The following is a 20,997-nucleotide window of genomic DNA, read 5'->3' as shown; positions in this document are numbered from 1 at the left end:
TATGAGGTACTTGTTAAATGCCTGTGGAATAAATGATATGACAGATCTCAACTGACCTTAATCCAAACTTTTTAATCTTTTAAATATTTTATTATGGGTGTGCTGTCTCATTTATACTGGGTTTCTGAGAACACTAAACCTTTTGGGTGTTTTCTGTAAGTCTGTAAGAAGACTCCAAGAGGATCAGCCACCTTCGCTTTGTTTATGGCCATACATTAGATCCTAACTTGCCCATTCATACTGCTTGGTAACAAAGTAGACCAGGCAAGATTATGTAAGGACTAGTCAAGAGTCAGTAAAAAACCCTTCACCGTATTTGAAAAACAGTTCAAAGCTTATAATGCCCATTTTGTCAATCTTTAAGAATTCAGATATGCAAGTTTAAGTTTTAAAGTTTTAAATATTTTTAACATAAAGAGAAAAATGAGGGCCGGCCCCGTGGCTTAGCGGTTAAGTGCGCGCGCTCTGCTGCTGGCGGGCCGGGTTCGGATCCCGGGCGTGCACCGGCGCACCGCTTCTCCGGCCGTGCTGAGGCCGCGTCCCACATACAGCAACTAGAAGGATGTGCACCTGTGACATACAACTATCTACTGGGGCTTTGGGGGGAAAATAAATAAATAAAATCTTTAAAAAAAAAAAAAAAAAAAGAGAAAAATGAGGCAGTGGAAAAGGCCATGGTCACCAACACTGAAATTAGTGATTGTCTTTTGTAGAATAGCTACTATTGACTATACAACAGTGAATATGCTAAAAAATATATATCAACTCACCTATTTTTCACAGCAATCCTCTTAGGCAGGTGGTATTATGCTTACTTTACAGCTCAAGAAACAAACTAAGTGAAGTGAAGCGACATGCCAAGGTCACACAGCAGGTAAGTCACATAGACTTTAACTCCAAATCTCATGCTCTTACTCGACACCTTAATAATCTCCAAGTTGAGTCCTCTACTTCAAGAGATGAATAAACAATCTACTGAGGCATGGGGAAAAAAATCAGAATTTCTACTTATGTCTCTTTTTAACATCCTCACTTCTATTTTTGTGTTTCATTGACATAATGTGTCATAATAAATATATATTTGGCCTTTGTTCCCAGTTCCTGGCACAGAGCTTCTAAAACCCTTGTAATTTCCTGAGTGATAAGGGGTGATTAGGAGCTGCTTTTGTTTTCCTGGCACACAGTTCCTAAAAGCCTTGGAATCTCAGAGTGTCTTTTGTATGCTGAGATGACTGGTGGCTGGGAGCTCCTACATAGCTTCAGAATAGGGACTGGTTGCCAGAAAGACCAAGGCATGACTTCAGCCTCCCCGACCCACCACATCAACCTCCAGGGAGGGGAGAGGAAAGGAGAGGAGCTGGAGGTTGAGTTCAATCACCAATGGCCAACCCGGTGAACACATCGAGGTGCTAGGAGGGTGGCACACCCAGAGAGGGCATGGAAGCTCTCTCACCCCATACCTTGCCCTATGCATCTCTTCCATTTGGCTGTTCCTGAGATGTAGTCTTTCTAATAAACTGGTAATAGTATGTAAAGTGTTTTCCTGAGTTCTGTGAGTCATTCCAGCAAATTATTGAACTTGAGGAGGGGGTTTAGGAACCTCTAAATATAGTCAATCAATCAGAAGTACCAGTGACAACCTGGAACTTGTGAATGGTATCTGAAGAGGGGGCAGTTTTGTAAGACTGAGCCCTTAACCTGTGGAGTCTGACGCTAACTCTGGGTAGTTAGCATCAGAAGTGAATTGTTGAACACCCAATTGGTGTCCAGAAAAATTAAAGAATTGGTTGTTAGTGCTGGAATAGACTACATATAACATGACAATAATACATATACGTGATTTATAATTAAATACACATAATTTGGGGGTTGTATTACAATTAGATTTAGCTGCTATAATAAAATCCAAAATAACAGTGACTTAAATAATATAGAGGCTTATTTCTCTCACCTACAGTCCAAGTGTAAGCATTCCAGGGCTAATATATCAGCTCCATGGTGTCAGAGCGTAGGCTCCTACTTATCTTATTGCTCTACCATCCCTGGTATTGCCCTCATTCACAAGGTCCAATGACTCACCATCACATCTACATTCCAGAAGAAGGGGTGTAGGGGAGGAAGACAAATCCTCTACCCTCTGGGTCCTTATGGCTGGGCTAGGAATTAAATTGACATGAGACAGAATAACAGGAGAAAAATCAAACAAGTTTAATAACATGTATGTACACATGGGGGAAACCCAGGAAAAACGTGTAACTCGCCAAAATGGCCAAGGTTGACATCTTAAATACGATCTTCAGCTAAAGACAAAGGAGGATGTTGGGGGTAGGGGGAGTCAGTTATGGGAGAGTACCAGAAAAGCACAGTAAACAAGAGTAAGGTTATTATGCAGATTTAAGTCTTTGCCTTCCACACTGATAAGAGTTTCTAGAGATAAGGTCATCCTCCCTTCTTCCTGGTACAGACAGGGAGATACCTTTATAAATGGAGATTTCCCTCACAAACGTAAATGTCCCTTACAAAGGGTAACTTCTATTTTTCAGAGCTTCTCCCTTGTCCGTGGTTTCTTAAAAGTAACCAACCCAAAATAATCGTCATGCCAAAGAGACACATTTTGGGGTGGCCAATTCTGATCCCCCACAGGGGCAAGAGGTGGGCAAGCCCTTTCCCTTTAGGGGCATGATCCTAAGGTTATACACATCATTTTTGCTCATACTCTATTGGCCACAACTTGGTATCTTAGCTTTAAAGGAGGCTGGAAAGTAAGTACTTATCCTAAGCAGCCAGAAGCCCAGGTAAATCTAATACTATGGAAAAAGGGGAGAACAGATATTTGGGGACAACCAGGGAACCTCTGCCACAGGTGCATGCTTCTATTACAACACTCTTCTGGTATTTCCTTCCTCACTGGTACAGACAGAAACTAGAGACGTGGCCTTGAGAAAACTGGAACAAGTATAACAAACAAATTCCAGGGTTAAGATTAACTTTAGGGTCACCAGGCTAGAAGGAAGAAGTGAGGCTATGTGTAGTCCAAGAAGGTGAGGGAAATGTTGGATTTGTGAATTCCAATAGCGGTTAAGAAGAATACAGACTCTGAACTTTCTCTGCTAAGGTTAGAATCCTGGCTCCACATTGCTGTGTGATTCTGGGCGAATTACTTAATCTCCATCTTTAAAATATATCTATCATACAGCTGTTGTGAGAATTAAGACAGAATACGTGTAAAAGACTTGGCATAGACCTCACACGTAGTAAGTGCCCCATAAATGTTGACAATTATTATTACTACAGATTGAAAGCCTATTGGAAACCATAGAGAAACTAACAATAATGACTACAAAGGTTATCAAAAAGATAGGTAAGCCATTTTTTAACACTTGCTTACAACTCCTTGACCAGCCTGAACTGGTCTTAAGCAATCAAATGCACTCATGTCAGGGCAAACTGGTCCTGATGATACTGAGTCAAAATGGCCTTTAGCATCCATATAAGGCACATGCCAGGGCCTAGAGGGTGGGCAGTCTGGTGTATGATGAGAAGGGTGCTGCCAGTGAAACCAAAAGCTAGCAATCAGATCTTCAGGGGCAGGCAAGATCTAGATAATTGCCCCAAGAGAGTCACAAATCTTTGCTAGGTCAAAGAAGGGGGCATGGGATAGGAAAAGTGAGGGAATTGAAGTCAGACCTGAAATGAAATACCATGGCTGTGTTTTGGTCAGCAAAATCAAGGGGAAAAAAGATGAGAAAGAATAATAAAGCCATGTGTTTTTTTATCCTGTCCAATCTGCCTCATCTCTGTATTCCTTTCTTATAAAGCTTGCGAGACAGAACAATGGTTGAATTCTAAAGCAGATTATTACATGAATATTCTTAGCAAGCACACAATATGTTTTTTTCTTTTCCTTTTACAAGCGCTGATTTTCATTTTTTGCAAAACTTTCCTGAGATATTGGGTTGTTATTATAAAGCTGTCCTTTTCTAGAACTTACTGGTCTTATGGTGCATTTTCTCCCAAGTCCAGATGCTTTTTAAAAGTCAAGTTTCTTGAAAAGTTAAAAAAAAAAATCATATCTATACTAGCAGTAGTAATCTCTAGAAAGTAAAAGAAATATTATAATTCTATTCTGAAGCCATAAGAGAATTTTCAGTAATTTTAATATCTAGAACTGGATTTATTTTGATTACTAGACTGTAACATATTATACTTTAAAGTTCATGTGAATATTTGCAAAATTAATTACTCTATCTCAAGTCTTGACTTGTCTACATAAATATATAAAAAGTATATTGGAAGGAGGAGTACAACTGAGTCATGTAATTTTAACATCCCTTTGATGTTATATTTCTGCCTTCAGAACTGGAGTAATAGCATATCAGAATAATTCTGGGAAGAGTTTATATAGATTTACATTTATATCAACTTAAAAATAAAAGATAAAAACCAAGCAAGTTTATTTAGTTATTTCACTGATTAGTACCTTCTCACAAAAACTCCCCCAGAAGACATCTTTTTCTTCACTCGCCTCTTCTCTTTGCTTGATTCACAAGAAGAGTCATCTTCCTATAAACAAAGGAAAAGAAAGCCAAACAATATTTCTGTCCTAGACACATTTTCATCTTTCTACATTATCTGTTCCAAAAGCAAAAATTTAACCATATACTAATATTTTCAACTCTGGACTAAATTTCTTTCAGGATTTTGTGTAAACAAGTTCTTAAATCTGAACTACCCGTGCATCACACTGTACTGACTCATAAGACTGGGAGGCACATTGAGAAACATCCAGTACTATCTCTACCCAATATATCCCCAAAAGAGAACATCTTATTGTTTCTGCTTCTCTCTTAGACTAACTTTTCATAACACACTGCTAAATGAAATGCACAGCGTTAGTATGTCATCCTCTGGGTTCTTTGCAAGCCCATAGTGCTAGCAATCACATTTTCTGGCTCCTCCATTCCCTCATCCATGTTCACACAACATCCCTCTACTGCTCTTGTCTCATTTTCCACTTTGCCCTGCCACCCACTGTTTCTGAATATTTCTCATCCATTGTGGTATTCTCAGGACCTGGCACAGAAGATTCACTTAATAAATGCTATGGGAAAGAGCAAGAGAGGGCTAGAGACACAGTGGATGCTCACTAGATGTTAATCATCTTTGAATAATTCTTCCAGTCACAAATGCTCTGCACTCAGTGAGGCAGGACAGATCTGAATGCAGGGGCTCCAAGAACAGCACAAGGCACATGTCCCCAGGGCTGGAGTTAGTATTCCCCAGGGTGTTCCTGCCCACACCTTTGCTAATGAGGTCAGTCAGCTTAACTCTTACAGTAGTGTGTGAACACGGACGTAAGCTCCCAACACCACCTGGAAAAACAGAACCATGTGTCTGTTCCTTCCCCCTCTCTCAGCTGCAAACTTGAGAGAGGAACAGATGGAGAATCTGGTAGCCCTCCCTTACAGTGTGGCAAGGCACCAGTGGACATAGGGTATTATAGATCTCTTCCTTTGAAAAAGCTTACCAATTAATTTGAAAACCAATAACAACAAACCTTTTAACAGGACTTGGCATTTGGCACCACCGTATTTCATACTTTACATATATAACAAGGTGAGGTAGGTAGTATTACCAACATTTTACACATGCAGGAACAGAAGTCAAAGACTTCCAAGGTCACAAAGGTAATTAAATGACAGGATTCAAATCTAAATTTTGTCTGACACCAAAAGTTCATATTATAACCATTCCTTAATCCTGTCTTCCAGCAAAAAGTATGCTCAATCATTTAGTTTCTACAACTGTACTGTATACACTATACTGTAGGTATCAAAAAGGAACAAGATCCGGTTCCCACTCAGGAGTCTGTGGTGGAGTAGCAGATATAAAAGAATGTGCTCAATTCGTCCCCAAAGTTCCAGGAGGTCCTCAAGATCATTAGCAGATGGATGCAAAGATGTCCATGAAAGAAAAACACTGAGGTAGGGCAGAATTTTAACCTCATCCAACTAGATGGAATTAGAGAAAGAACATAGAAAATGTAGGAAAAGAGAGGTAGCTACTAGTCAGAGGTAGCCAATTTTCTAGTGCTTAATAGAGTTTAGAAGACCTTCAGAAACAGTAATGTTTATTTTCCTTTCCCTTTCACGTATGCTAACTTCTAAAGGAGGTTTTAAGGATTCCAAATACTCTAGAAATAATGGTTAAATACCAAAGCCTCTACTAACACCAAATATGTAACTCGTTCTATCAAATCAAGCCTCACTGTACAACTAGTTTAAAAGAAAATACGTGCTTGGCACTCGACAGGCCTCCAGTGAGCGTTCTCTGAAAGTTCCAAACTTTCAAATTCCAGAAGTTTCTGCATTTGAAACTTCTTCACCAAGATTACTCATTTTTTTAATCATAAATTACAGCCAGAAACATATTTCTTCCTAATATGTGTTTTCTCCAAAACTCAAGAAAAGAGAACCATAATATTGAGATATTGAATATATGAATCATGGTGCTTAGGCACCGAAAGCAGTTCTAACAGTAAATTCAGTCTAGTGCAACAACAAAATTAAACAACTCCTGTGTGAAAATGTATATATTTTAAATATAACCAGTATTTTTTATTCTGAAAGAATTTACAGGTTTGTTGAAGAGATTAATAATACTACAGATAAAACTGTTGACAGAGGTTATGTATCTACAAATTACTGCTTGGGTATATGGAATTCTTGTTTTAAAAAATTCCATGCAATCTCAGAAGTTCTGGGAAGCATATGAAAATAAAAGGAGATAAATCCCACCTTCTTGATTAGTAGAACAGACTCTTCTTAACAGAGTATCAAAACAGTATAACCAGAGAAAGAGAGAGAGATATCACAAACTTTTAGAACTTCCCTAGACTAAAAGCTCAACTTGGATAAGTACTTTGGAAAAATTGTTTGGCAGTATATGTATCATATACACATACCTCATACATACATACCTCAACTTGAATAAGCTCACTTAAGCCCTCAAATTGTTCCAAGGACCATTACAGGTCCATAGCTTAGAATGTCAGAGGACAGAGAGAGGCCCAATGGAGACTAGTCCAACCCAGTTCCATACCCTTGCAGGCAGAAAACAAGGGTAAGTTAAATATGGAAGTAATCATAGAATATTACCAGTTCCAGTTTGGCCATTCTTGATTAGCAAGCATTAGCTTTAGAACAATGACTTCCTGATTGAGACTACTTTTGGAGATGGAAGCTATGAGGAGTTCAGTGCTGCATAAATTTGTGGACAGACATCTCTGCTGAATTTATTATAGTTCCCAGCTAGTTTAAATCTCTTAAGTAAACATTTTTATTTAAGTATAATATACATACCAAAGAGCACACAGGAAAAAATGTACAGCTTGATAAATTTTTACAAAGTGAACATAGCCAATGTGAGCACAACAGAGATCAAGAAATTGAACATTACCTGTATCCCAGAAGCCTCCATTTGCCTCCTCCCAGGCACTACTGACTTATTTTACCTATTTTTGGACTGCTAGGAATCACACAGTACTCTTTTGTATAGTTTTCTTTTGCTCAGCATCATGTTTGTGAAATTGATCCATGGTGATGTGTAGAGCAGTAATTCACAGATTATATCAAAATGTATTTATTCTTACTGTTGATAGAATATTTGGGTTCTTTCTAGTTTGGAAGATATTTATAATAATGCTGATATGAACATTCTTGTACATGTCTTTTGGTCCCCCTCTGTGTACATTAAGAGACATATACTAATTCCACTAGGAATTAATGAGTTATAGGTATGTATATGTTCAGCTTTAAAGATACTGCCAAACAATTTTCCCAAAGTACTTAAACCAATTTACACTCCCATCAGTGGTATATAAAAGTTACAGTTGCCCCACATCCCCACCAACGCTTGGTAATGTCTGTTTTATTTTATTTTAATTTTAGCCATTCTGGTGGTAATATATAAAGTATATATATATTTTAGCCATTCTGGGGGTATATATGTTTGGGTTTTAATTTACATTTCTGATAACTAATGATTTGGAGTACATTTCCATATGTTTATTGGTCACTTGGATATCTTCTTTTGTGAAGTGTCTATTCAAGTCTTGCCCAGTTTTTTACTGGGTTGTCTGCCTTCCTTATATTGATTTGTATAAGTTCTTTATACATTCTGGATACAAGGAAGGCAATATATTTTCCTACTCTTTGGCTTGCCTTTTCAATCTGCTAACGTTGTCTCTGATGAACTAAACATGTATTTTAACGAAGTCCAATCTATCAATTTTTTTCCTACACCAAGGTCAAGGAGGTATCCTACTGTGTTATCTTTTAGAAGCTTTATTACCTCAACTTCAAACTTAAGACACATCTTGAAATAAATGTTTGAATTAATAAGTGTACAACTGCACAATAAATAACATTATATCAAAATTACTATAAACTTTATATTTAAATTTTTATAAATAAATTAACTCTATTGAAGAGTTATCATCAAATGTTTTTAAAGACCAATTTTTCAAAATAAATTTTCTTACAAGCACAGTGAGTGAGAAGGAAGGGCAAGGGGGTTATAATGGCAGTAACAAGCAGTGTTAAAAGCCTCAACTTGGGGCTAGGCAGTTAGGTTCAAATCATGGCTACCCATCTAACAAGCTACGTGACTTAAGGCAAATTCTTTATTCTCTCTGAGATTTGGTTCTTTATTTATAAATGAAGATAACACCTACCAGATATAAAGTTCTTAGCACTGAGCCCAACACAAAACAAGTACTCAATAGCTATTGATGATGCGAAGACATTATTAAGATAAGTTAGATGATCTCATGGAACTTAAATTTGCGGTACTATAGGTAAAGTAAATGCCCAACTAAATTATAATACAAATGATGAGGTGACCTCAGAGCAGTACCAAGTGCTTGGTGAAAGAAGGAGAGATAATAATGTGATCAAGGGGATTACGAAAGGGTTGACAACCGAGATGGTTCTTGTAGGATTTTGAGAGGCAGAGTTAACTGAGAGCCTTCAAGCTACATGGACAAAACGAACAAAGGCTAGGTGGTGGGAAAGTGTAGGGCAAGTACAGAGAAGACAGCCTACATATAGGAAAAGAGAAAAAGAAATAAGTCTGGTGAGCTAGGTTAATGCAGGCTAAGACGAGATAATACGTGAGAAAGCATATAAAAATAGTGATTATTATCAAAACCAGTTATTACTATTATTATTATTATCAAAAAACAATTTAAGTGCATTATATATGTCAGACTATCCTAAGAAATTACACTAAGAATTTTTTTTCTGGATAAAAATTACACTAGTGCCGATTCTTTTACAGGGGAAAAAGTTGCATGCAATCACAGGTCCTGGCCAGAAGGTGGCAGGAGAAAGATTTAGTCAGAGCTTGAGAAGAAACTATATAAATGAGCACCGAATGAAAAGTTCATTTTATTTATACTCTATATATTTACACTCCAAAACAAACTAACTCCTCCTACTCTCAGCATAGGGCTCTATAGACTTCTCTATCCACTGACTATGTTTATTCAACTCGAATATAGAAAATGGAAAGAAAGGAAGGAAAAAAGAGAAAAAGACATAAGGAAGGGAGAATATAATACTACGAATATTACTACACAGAAAATACCTCAGGATTTCTACACAGTACTTCATTTAACATCAATACAATCCCGTGAGGTAGGTTTTTATCCCCATCTTACAGATGACGAAATTGAGACTCAGAAACTTTTGCAGAAGAGAAAATAAGCAGCACCAGGGGTGCAGCTGCTATGAAAGGTCAGTGACATTTGCTCACTTACTAAAATTGGATAATTGAAAGCAGGACTGCAAAAAACGATGGGCCCAGGGTACAAGGACCTTGGAGAGGGCTCTCCTGAAAGCCTACACATTGTTGGTAGAGAGCACGGTTTGAGGGAGGATGTGCTGGAGAGTATGAAATAAAGACCAACCCTGAGGACAGACACTTCTGGACAAGAAAATCATATTTTTAAATAGCTAAAAAACAAAAATGTTCAGGGGCAAGCCCCGTGGCTTAGCGGTTAAGTGCGCGCACTCCGCTACTGGCGGCCCAGGTTCGGATCCCGGGCACGCACTGACACACCACTTCTCCGGCCATGCTGAGGCTGCGTCCCCCATACAGCAACTAGAAGGATGTGCAACTATGACATACAACTATCTACTGGGGCTTTGGGGGAAAAAAAAGGAGGAGGATTGGCAATAGATGTTAGCTCAGAGCCGGCCTTCCTCAGCAAAAAGAGGAGGATTAGCATGGACGTTAGCTCAGGGCTGATCTTCCTCACAAAAAAAAAAAAAAATTTTTCTAAGTAGACAATCAATACGGAATGACTCAAAAGAAGGTGTGCAGCTTGGGTGATCTCCACAAGATCTAGGCAGCTGGAGAACAACATATGTTCCTGCCTTTGAGGAGACTGTGGGAGTCAGCAGAGTTCCTGATTTGGAGTGTAAGTGGTAGTTTATGAAAGGTATGTGTCCTCTAGCCAACATCACAAAGGCTGCACAGGCTGGCCTCTCTATACTCAAGTTTCCCCAGGGGCTAAAGGCGGTACACGATGAGTACCGCAAAAATGAAGAGAATGGATTATTATACTTAATTATGTCCCTTGGAAAATTAAGCACAGGTGAGATACCAAAACCCAGAGAAAGTGATTACATTTGTATATGCTAGAAATATACATATGTGTTTGTAGAGAATAGAATGTTGTCTAATATGACATACCAAACCGTTAATAGTAGCTTCCTCTGGAGAGTGAAACTCGGTGTGGGAAGGAACGTCTGCCCTGTTTTTAACATTTTACAACAAGCACATATATTATTTTAATATTCTAAAAGTGGTTATTAAAGAGACTAATGATTAGTTTGTGCAAAATAAAAGGGAACCAGGAAGTTTTTATTATAGATCAGATTTGAGGTGATAACAGGTCTGGAACAGTTAACTCACCCAAGATGACTAAAGACAAAATTTTCCTGTGGAAGGAAAATATGAAACGTACCTGAATCCCTACACTATGCCACACAAGCTGTCCACAAGGCCACATCATGGCTGTCTTCACTCGCAGAAGAGAGTGAGAGTCAATGTTTCCCCAGTGCACTTCCTGCCTGCTCCACTCTGAGACTAGACGGCCTCAAGTACAAGAACCACCAGGGTTTCTTGCTGTCACTTTCACTCTATTTTCTCTACTCCACCTGCTTTTCTGCATTGGTTCTTTTTATCTGTTTCTCATATCAGTTTCTTTCTAGCTTCCTTCTACATATTTGTCCTTTTTATTTGTCACTCTAAGCATTTTTCTATATTCTAAAGCTATATTCTGAATTCTAAATTCATAATATTCCAGCTTGGAATTATGAAAAGAGCTAAGGCTACGGAGTCAAAAACTAGAGACTGAATACTGATCGTACCATATTAGCTGTGTGAATTTAGACAAGTTGCTTAACCTCTCTGAGCCTTGGTTTCCTCATATGTTAAATGAGGGCAGAACAAATGACATATGGTAAGATAACATGTGAAAGAATTTTGCAAAGGTAAAGTGTTACAAATGTTAGTTTTTATTACTCAGTAATCTAAAAAAAGGGATGCTATGACAACTTCCATGCTGGCTCCTGTCTACTCTTAAAACCGCACTTTTGAGGAGCTAACGCTTTCTTACGTGGCTCCATTCAAAGCACTTTATTTTGGCTATTTAGAATGTTAAAATATACACACTCACTAGCTCTCTTAGAATTCTTATTGATACTCTGCTTATAAAAAAATATTTTGTCCTTATATGGCACAATAATAACAAGCACACTTATGAACCAGGCTGCTGTTCTAACCAATATATATATATGGATATATATGTATGTATGTGTGTGTATATATATATAAATTTTTATATATACAGTTATATTTATATATAGTTATATACTTATATATACATTAGAATATATATATATATATTTTTTTTCTCTTCTAATCTGTACAATACTCCAGAAAGTATAACTATTATCCCCAGTTTACAACTAAGGCACAGAGAGGTAAAACAATTTGTCCAAACCAAAAAGTGTTTTAGCCAGGATTCAAACCCAAAGAGCCCCAGGGCAAAGTTTGTACTCTTAGCTACTCTTGAATATCATGAGAAAGATAAACGTGTTAAGAAGGACACTAACCACAGCCACAAAGTTGGGGACCTGAATTTTTTCCAGTGTCTCCCTGAGTTGATCCACCTCTGCTCGACACTCATCCAGCTGACATTCTAATTTTTCTCTGCGTAGTCGTTCATACTCCAGCTGGCCCTGAAGCTCTTTGATAGTCCTATCCAAAAAAAATTGTTTTCAGTCAATCTCCAATATCAACTAACAATTATTTTTGGTAATAGTGAAACGCATCCATGCATTGTATTTAAGGCAAATAAAACAAAGAAATCATTTATTCGACAAATATCTATTGAGAATTTACTATGAGCCAGCACTGATCTAGATACTAGGGATTCAATAGTAAACAAAACAAGTCAAATCTGCCATCATGTGGCTTACCTTAGTAGTGGAGTAAGACAGACAGTAAAGAAAATAAATAAGTAAACAAATGGTTTATTAGCAGGTGATAAATGGTAAAGGAGAAAAAAATAAAGCAAGAAAGATTGATATAAAATATTGTCGAGGAGAGGGTTAACACTTCATACACAGTGGCCAGGGAAGGCCTTACTGAGAAGGAGACTTTGGAGCAAAGTCCTAAAGGAAATAAGAGAGATAATCAAGTAGACATCTGGGGGAAGAGCATTCCAGACAGAGAGAACAGCAAGTGCAAAGGCCTTAAGGTAGAGTATGCCTAGTGAATTGGAAGAAAACCAGAGGCCAATGTGGCTGGAATAGTTTAAAGTATAAAAGGGAGAGTAGTAGGTCAGAGAGGTAAGGTAAGATAAGTAGCACCGTATAAGTCATAGCAAGGACCCAAGCTTTTACTCTAGCAAGGACCCAAGGTTTCACTGTGAGTGAAATGGGAAGCCAATGGAGGGTCTGACCAGAGAAATGCCATGATCTGACTTAGATTTTTGTTTTGTTTTTGTTTTTGTTTTAATGATGTAAAATTTACTTTGAGCGAAATACACAAACATCAAGTGAACAATTCATTGAATTTTGATTAATGTATAAACCCTTGCATCCACCACCACTACCAAAATATAGAATATTTCCATCACTTCAGAAAGTTTCCCATGCCCTTCCCAGGCAATCCTCATTTCCCATAGGCAGTGAATAGGTGACTATATATACCTATCATGTTAGATTAGTTTTGCCTATGCTTGTAAATGAAATTGTACATTATATATATTTGTGTGCCTGGCTTCTTTCAGTCAACAGCATGTGAGATTTATCTGACTTAGGTTTTAACATGATTACTCTGGATGCTGTGTTGAGAACAAACCGCAGAGAATGGGGGTAGGGGATTAGGGGGCAGGGACAGGAACCTGGGAGACATATCAGGAAGATGTTAAAATTAATTCAGACAGGAGATGCTGTGACTTGAACCAGGGCTTTGTTTTGTTTGTTTGTTTGTTTGTTTGTTTGTTTGCCTTATAGCTGGATGGTGAGGGAAAGAGAATTCCCAAGGCATGCTGGGTTGGACACCAGGTTCCAAGGAGGACAATCTAAGAGTATACAGTAGTAGCTCTAGTATGAAAGTGAGTGGGGTTAAGATTGGGGCTAAGGAAGAAGAATGTCAATTGTGGAAACCTAAAATTCAGCAAATAAGAAGGAAAATCATCCCCAGGACAGAGTAATACAACCATGTTTTGTTGTGAGTGTGATCTAACTAATGGATAACAACAACATCAAAAGGACATACTTCAAACCAATACTTATCCAGTTTTTCTTTACAATTAGATCTAAGATCAGGAGTTTGTGCCCAAAAAAACAAATGTCTTCAGATGCACTCAACACAAAGTGGGGAACAAATTTTAGAGAAGAATTAAAGCTTACTCAGAAGAAACACCATAGTCTTAGCTGATATGAAACTATTTTCTGGCACAAAGGCTAATGCAATCTTTAAAAAAAAATTCTGCTCAAAATCATTTACATCAATACTATAACCATTTCACACTGAAATGTGAACATTAGAGTTAAAAATTCCATTAAGGACTAGTAAAATCATAATGATCTTAGATTACAGGTTTGGAATTCTATGGATTCAGGCTTCAAATCTTGGCTCCACCCTTACTCCTCCCTTTGCGACTTTATGCAAGTCACTTAACCTCTATATTAAGTCTTGGTTTCCTCATCTGCATAGTGAGATAATAGCTCATGGAGCTGTAGATAATAGCTCATGGAGCTGTAAAGACTGCACGAGATAATGTATATAAGAGGCTTATCTAGTGCCTAGCATACAGTAGTGCTCAGAAGTAATTCAAGCAGCAGCGGCAGTACTATAGTCATCTGCCTTAGAACAGAAGCAAAGAAAACCAAAATTTAAAGCTCATTATCTAGGAAATAATTGCTCTACTGTGAAGTGCTCTTCTAGACTACAAGGGATCTAAGAACTTTTAGCTAGGCTCTTAAGCAAAAGGCCAATACTAAAAATATTTCACATCTCAAATCACTTTAATCAATATAGAGGCAGTGGACAGCTACCTATATGATATGATTTGTGAGATATCAAGAAGGCCCCCGATTAAAAAAAAAATCGGGGGGTCTGCCACAAGTTCCTAGTGTGCAAAATCCCACTAAGAGTATTTCGCCTTAAGGCTTTGCCTTCTGTTCAAATTCCCAAGTATCCATGGAAGAAGAACACATTTACCCTTATCAAAGATTTAGATTTTACTCTGAATATATATACCAGACCTCTTTCTGAGGCTAGATTCAGAAGGGGGTGGAGGAAAGGGAAACAAGAGGTTCTAAGAGTATGAGGGAAAGAGATCTAACCAAAGGAAAGAGAAAGAAAGCGGAGAACCCACGTGTACTGCTCTTTACAGACCCATGATTTGATTAAAGTAGAAGTTTCCTCTCCTGTCTCCTTTTGTTCCCTGCTCACTCTGGAAAGCAGATAGACAGGCAGAGAGGCAGGGGAAGGAAACAAGCGCTAGGCATCCTCTATTCCAGCAGCCATTAATTAATTAGAGAGGTCCCAAATGTGCAGAGAGCTAATTTAGGGTGCAGGAAGTAAAAGGTGAGGGCAGCTATGCAACTGCTCACTGCCTCTAGACATGAGAGCATTCTCTGATGGGGTACTATGGTCAGCGAACACAGGACTGGGTCTCAGAGTCCTGAGTAAGCAGTCCAATTTGATAGAGGATGGTTAGAGACTGTGTTGGTTAAAAAACTCTAACTGTGGTCTCAAAAAAAAATCTTATAGATTTTCAGTTTCACAAGATGAAACTCCTTATAGAGTTTCAGTTTCACAAGATGAACAAGGTGAAAAAAGTTCTGGAGATTGTGCAAAAACATAATGTAGTTAACACGACTGAATTGTACACTTAAAAATGGTTAAGATGATACATTTTATGTTATGCGGATTTTACCGCAATTAAAAAAATATCTTAAACCTTCTCCATCTGGGGGCTTAGGAGGAAAACAGGATGGAATCTTACACCCTCTGGTGGGGATAAAAAAACAAGTTGTTGGTCAACAAACCCTCATATGGCATTTAGAGAGGTAAGTAAAAATAAACCATTCAAGTTTTGAGTACATTACTTTTCAGACTCAAGCTGTTCTTTCTTCTGCTTTAGATCTTCTTCTGTTATCCCTCCCAAGTGTTTATAGTTGCTCTCAGCAATTTCCAGGAGGTGTCTCAACTCTACAATTTTCTTATAAGCTCTCACTGCAAGACAGAGTTGAATAGGAATCTAGTTTAGACAGATAACAGCTCATGTGCTCACAGGATGCTGTCCTGGAGCATATTCTTCCTCTAGAGCCAGTATCTGTGTGGTTTGGGGAGGGGGATGATGGAAGGGTGGCACATACATAGAATGATAAATATCAGTAACAGAATATTACGATGAACAAGCAATGAAATATCTAAATGGAGGATTCTTTTCCTGCTATTGGAGGATATATCAGATTGTTATGACTATTAATATTATGAAGAAGAAGGTTTAAGGAAAGTTTAAAGAAAAATACCAGTATTTTACGACTCGTGGTATATGATAGGACCATTCATAATCTACTGTATGTCAGAAAATTAGAAAAACTGAAATATGCTTGATTCATTTAAAAGAAAGAAGAACTAATCCATCCCCCCAATTTTATGATTAGTCAGTTGTAACACCTATGCAGGAGGATACTGAGAGAAGTAAGTGTGTTGAGAGCTCCTTTTAGCTATTCTCCAGCTATCAAAACTATGATATTTCTATCCTTTGTAGATGTTCTCAGTGTAGAGCGATTTTCTCCCCCAAAGGACATCTGGCAACACCTGGAGACATTTTTGCTTGTCACAACTTGGCAGTGGAGGGGAACAGGCTATTGGCATCTAGTGGGTATGGGATGCTACTAAACATCTTAAAATGCACAAGAGAAGCCCCCTTAACAAATAAGTATCTGGCCCAAAATGTCAATGTACAGAAGTTGAGAAACGCTGCTTTTGGGGATCAGGTTAGGAAATCACAGCCTCTTCTCTAAGACTTACACTTACCTCACACTTATACTTAATACTTACACTTCTAACACTTACCACTCTGATTTATCTCTCAATAGATTAGAGCTGCAGGTTCAAAACTACAGACATCAGAATCAACTGAGGTACTTTTTTAAAATGTACATGTTTGAGCCCCATACCAGACCTACAAATTTAGGTAATGGTACTCAGTAAAAGCTCCTCAGACCATTCTGATGGGCAGACAGGTTTGGGAACCACCATAACTACTAGCAAGCAAGTAGAGGGGATTTTAAAAGTGTTACATAAGAAAAGATCAAAAGAACTATGGCCATTTAGCTTACATAATAATTTCTTCAATATTTGAAGGCTATATTTTGAAAGAGCTGTTCTGTGGGGTCATCAGAGGCAAGAGCTAGGATTAATTGGGATTAACTCCATGAAGTGAGATTTTTAACTCAACAAACGAGAAACTTTTCAACAAAAGCAATAAGAGCTATCATGTATTTGGGGAGTATCTATGAGGTGCAAGACACTACACTAAGGACCTTACATATTTTAATCCTCACAAGAACCCTGTCGAAAGATGGAAATGGGCCTCCTGGGCAATAGTGAGTGCCTTGTCACTGAAGGTGACTGAGTGGATGCTGGATGACATGTGACAGGAATGTCAAGCCAGGAGGCAAACCTCAGGGTCATAGGGTTGTATGATGTCATGACCCTAAACATAAGTCACTAAAGAATGCGCTGAATTGAGGCTCAGTTCCAGGAAGTCTGGAAAGATAAGAAATCCAACCAGTCCCCTATAGGTGCTCTGGCAAAACCTAGTGTCCCAAGAAGCCGCTGGATTTTGGAGAATAAAAATTCTGTCAGGAGAGTTGTATGCCAGTAGCTGAACCACCAGTAAAAATACTACAGAAATTAAAATTTGCTCCAATTACTAGACTTCAATTTAGTTCCGAACATGTTCATTAATAATTATAACACTGAGATGTTATATAAGCCATATAAGTCACTGTCCTTCTGGCTCCTAGATAGCCATTTGCTTCAACCTAATCACACATTCCCTTGAGAGAAAGAAACATTCCTACTTTTACTCACTAATTTTGAGTACTTTAATCTTCAACCATTGGTTCATAACTCAATGAGTTACGAATGGTTAAACAAATGATTAAGGAATTCATAACAATGTTTGTACCTCCTCAAAATTCATATGTTGAAGCCCTAGCCCCCAATGTGATGGTATTTGGAGATGGAACCTTTGGAAGGTAATTAGGGTTATATTAGATCATGAAGGTGGAGCCCTGGTCCAATGGGATTAGTACCCTTATGAGAAGAGACACCAGAGAGCTTGCTTACTCTCTCCCCACCGTGTGAGGGTGCAGCGAGAAGGCAGCTGTCTCCAAGCCAGAGAGTCCTCACTAGAAACAGGCCCTGCCGGATTTTGATCTGGGACTTCTAGCCTCCAAAACTGTGAGAAAATAAATTTCTGTTGTTTAAGCCCCCGACCCAGTCAATGATATTTTATTACGGCAACCTAAGCACACTAAGACCCATTTAATAAGATTGTCCTTCAGCTGGTAATCACAAAAATTAAATCTTTGGCATATATGTCTCCATAATGCAATTAGTATGAAAGAAAAAAATGAAATTACAAAACTATTCCAGGAAACCTCACTAACGAATATGGTAGGTTATTAATCTTGCCATTGCGGAAAACAAAGAACAGATGATCAAGATTTTCATAGCTTTAAAAAATAAAAAAGCAGGGGCCGGCCCGGTGGTGCAAGCGGTTAAGTGCGCGCACTCTGCTGCAGCGGCCTGGGGTTCAGATCCCGGGCGCGCACCGACGCACCACTTGTCAAGCCATGCTGTGGCAGCGTTCCATATAAAGCGGAGGAAGATGGGCATGGGTGTTAGCCCAGGGCCAGACTTCCTCAGCAAAAAAGAGGAGGATTGGCAGATGTTAGCTCAGGGCCGATCTGCCTCACAAAAAAAAGTAATAATAAAAAATAAAAAATCAGACCAGTTTAGGAAACAAGTGAATATGGAGAAATAATTTGTCTGTTCACCAATGTAACTCTAGCACCTAGAACAGTGCCTGACACATAACAGATACTCAATAAATAGACGTTGAATGATGGGAAAGAAGAACTGATTATGCACAATTTCAGTTGCTTCTTTTAGTACTATATTGAAAGGTTCAGAATATTTTCTGAATTCCAGAAAGCAAGACTATTTCTGATGCACTGCTATAGCTCTTAATCTAGGACTGTGCATACAGTATACATTCAAATATATGTTAGATAAGTAGAATGCCTCCCTCATCTGTTTTGTCTCTCTAAGTCCTGGTCATGCTTCAAAGAAAAGTCCAAATTCCACTTCTGAAAAGCCTTCCCTGCTACTCTATCCTGAGTGAACAGTCCTTTTAAACTTACTGCCTAGTAGCCCAGGCCAAGAATCTAAGAGTCATCCTTGATTACTCTTGTTCTCTAACACCTTATATCCAAATCTATCAGCAAATTCAAAATACACCCAAGTCTGACCATTTCTCACCACCCCCTTCATCTCTACCTAGTCCAAGCCATCATCGATTCTCTCCTGAACGGCTCCCTAACTGATCTCCTCTCTTCTACTTTTGCCTTGTGAAGGGAAATGGGCTTTCCACAACACTGGAAACCTGGAGGCAAAAATAGTCAAGGCCAACTGGATCCTGATTTGGCTTTCTCTCTCACCACTCTCCAGATAAAGTATGGTCTCACTAATGCTGTTTGGTTCAAAAACCTAAAAAGCCTGGTATATAAATATTACTAAATGGAAATACATAGATTGTTTATGTGAGCTCTTCTGGAATGACAATGAAAGCCTTGAGGATAAAAAGGCTGAAGCAAAACAGGAATGGAGCTTTCCAGCATCACTGGTAGTTGCAGGCCCACACCAGGGACTCTAGGAGCCCAGGAGATCTATGCAGATATTCTGCATCTGCTCTTGTAAAATTCTGATTTAATATCCTTGGCAAATTTAAATTATATCAGAAACTTCATCTAACCTTAATTGGCAGGTGAGTATGTTCTCTTCCCACCTATTCATAATCCACCTGAAATGCTCCCCTCCACTTCCCAATCTATTCTCAACCCAGCAGCTAGAGTGATATTATTTTTAAACATAAATCAGATCGCATCATTCCCGACCCCAAAACCTTCCAATGGCGTAAAATCTAAATCTGTAATCTTTATTAGACCCTATATGATCTGATTGGGTCCCTGCTTACCTCTCCACCGTTATCTGTCACCACTTCCTTGGTCGGGATTCTACTCCAACCACACTGATCAAGCTCAATTCCACCTCATGGCCTTCACACATACTGCTCCCTCTGCTTGGAATGTTCTTCTAAGATCCTCATATGGCTTCTTCTCATCATTTAGGTGTCTTTTCAAATGTCACCCTCTCATAGAGGCCTCCTCTAATGGTTCTCTTATCTATAGCACCACCCTACTTTGTTTTCTTTATCTATTTTCTTATTAATTATTTGTCACCCTCCCCCAACCACTACCACCACCAGAATATAAGTTCCTGGTGGCAGGGCAGGGACTTTGTTTTATTCACCATTTCTCTAATACCTACAACAGTGTCTGGCAAATAGTAGACACTCATTAAATATTTGTTGCTAGTATTATCTGTAAAAATAATTTGCCATTGAAATCCTTCAGATGTCTCTTTCCCTGTTTCCTATGAGCCAGTTCAGTATTTTTCCCTCTTGTATAACTTTTCCCTCCTTGAGGGACAGAGATCATGTCTTACATTCTTTATATGTTCAATAACCCCTAGTACAAAAATATGTACTAGTTCTGGTTCCCAAAAAAATATCAAACTATTTTACTTTGTAGATGGTAATTGTCTTTAGAATAATTTCCAAAGTTGTGGTAAAAACTGGCTATGGTATTTCTTAAAGGCTAAATCGTGACAGAGGTGGCATACTTACTTCTGGCATCTGTTTTATCTGACTCATTGAGACATAAATCATCCTGGGCATCAGTGCTTCCCTCAACACCATGTCTTATAAAAAACTTCATATCATTTTCATCAATTTCATTCTCATCATCAATATCATACTTCTGTAGCCCCTCTAATAGCTTTACTGCTGCTAAATGGGCAAACCTGTAGGAAAGAATCAATAATTAACAAGATCCACAATCTTCTTCAAATTGAAACTGCAGTTTGAACTTAATTTAGGGAATTACACTCTGTATATTATGCTACCAACCCACCAACCAGTAAAGGAGCAAAACTGTATCTGAAGGTCAGTGACAATTCGATGTATATCTAGCTGCGTGGGAAATTCAAACAGTTGCTGGACACTAAGGACAAGGAAAAATATTATAAAGACTAATTCCATAATTT

The 20,997-nt window shown here is 38.3% G+C and overlaps 1 protein-coding gene across 1 annotated transcript in view; it reads right to left on the bottom strand.

Moving 5' to 3' along the window:
• Positions 1 to 2,184: 2,184 nt before the first annotated feature.
• ANKRD42 (ankyrin repeat domain 42) overlaps positions 2,185 to 20,997 on the bottom strand; it is a gene marked incomplete at its 5' end in the record, with an annotated part of 48,315 nt that continues 29,502 nt past the window's right edge. Inside the window, 4 exons of the mRNA XM_004434051.3 lie at positions 2,185 to 4,563; positions 12,186 to 12,330; positions 15,699 to 15,825; positions 20,579 to 20,754. Of these exons, the coding sequence (XP_004434108.3) occupies positions 4,474 to 4,563; positions 12,186 to 12,330; positions 15,699 to 15,825; positions 20,579 to 20,754 (538 nt within the window). The remainder of the gene's footprint in view (positions 4,564 to 12,185; positions 12,331 to 15,698; positions 15,826 to 20,578; positions 20,755 to 20,997) is intronic.

This window comes from Ceratotherium simum, chromosome 7, assembly GCF_057802395.1.
Source record: "Ceratotherium simum simum isolate JZ-2026a chromosome 7, ASM5780239v1, whole genome shotgun sequence".
In the NCBI taxonomy this organism is placed as follows: Eukaryota; Metazoa; Chordata; class Mammalia; order Perissodactyla; family Rhinocerotidae; genus Ceratotherium; species Ceratotherium simum.
Note: the sequence above shows the minus strand (reverse complement) of the source record. Positions and strands in the feature narration are given on the sequence as shown.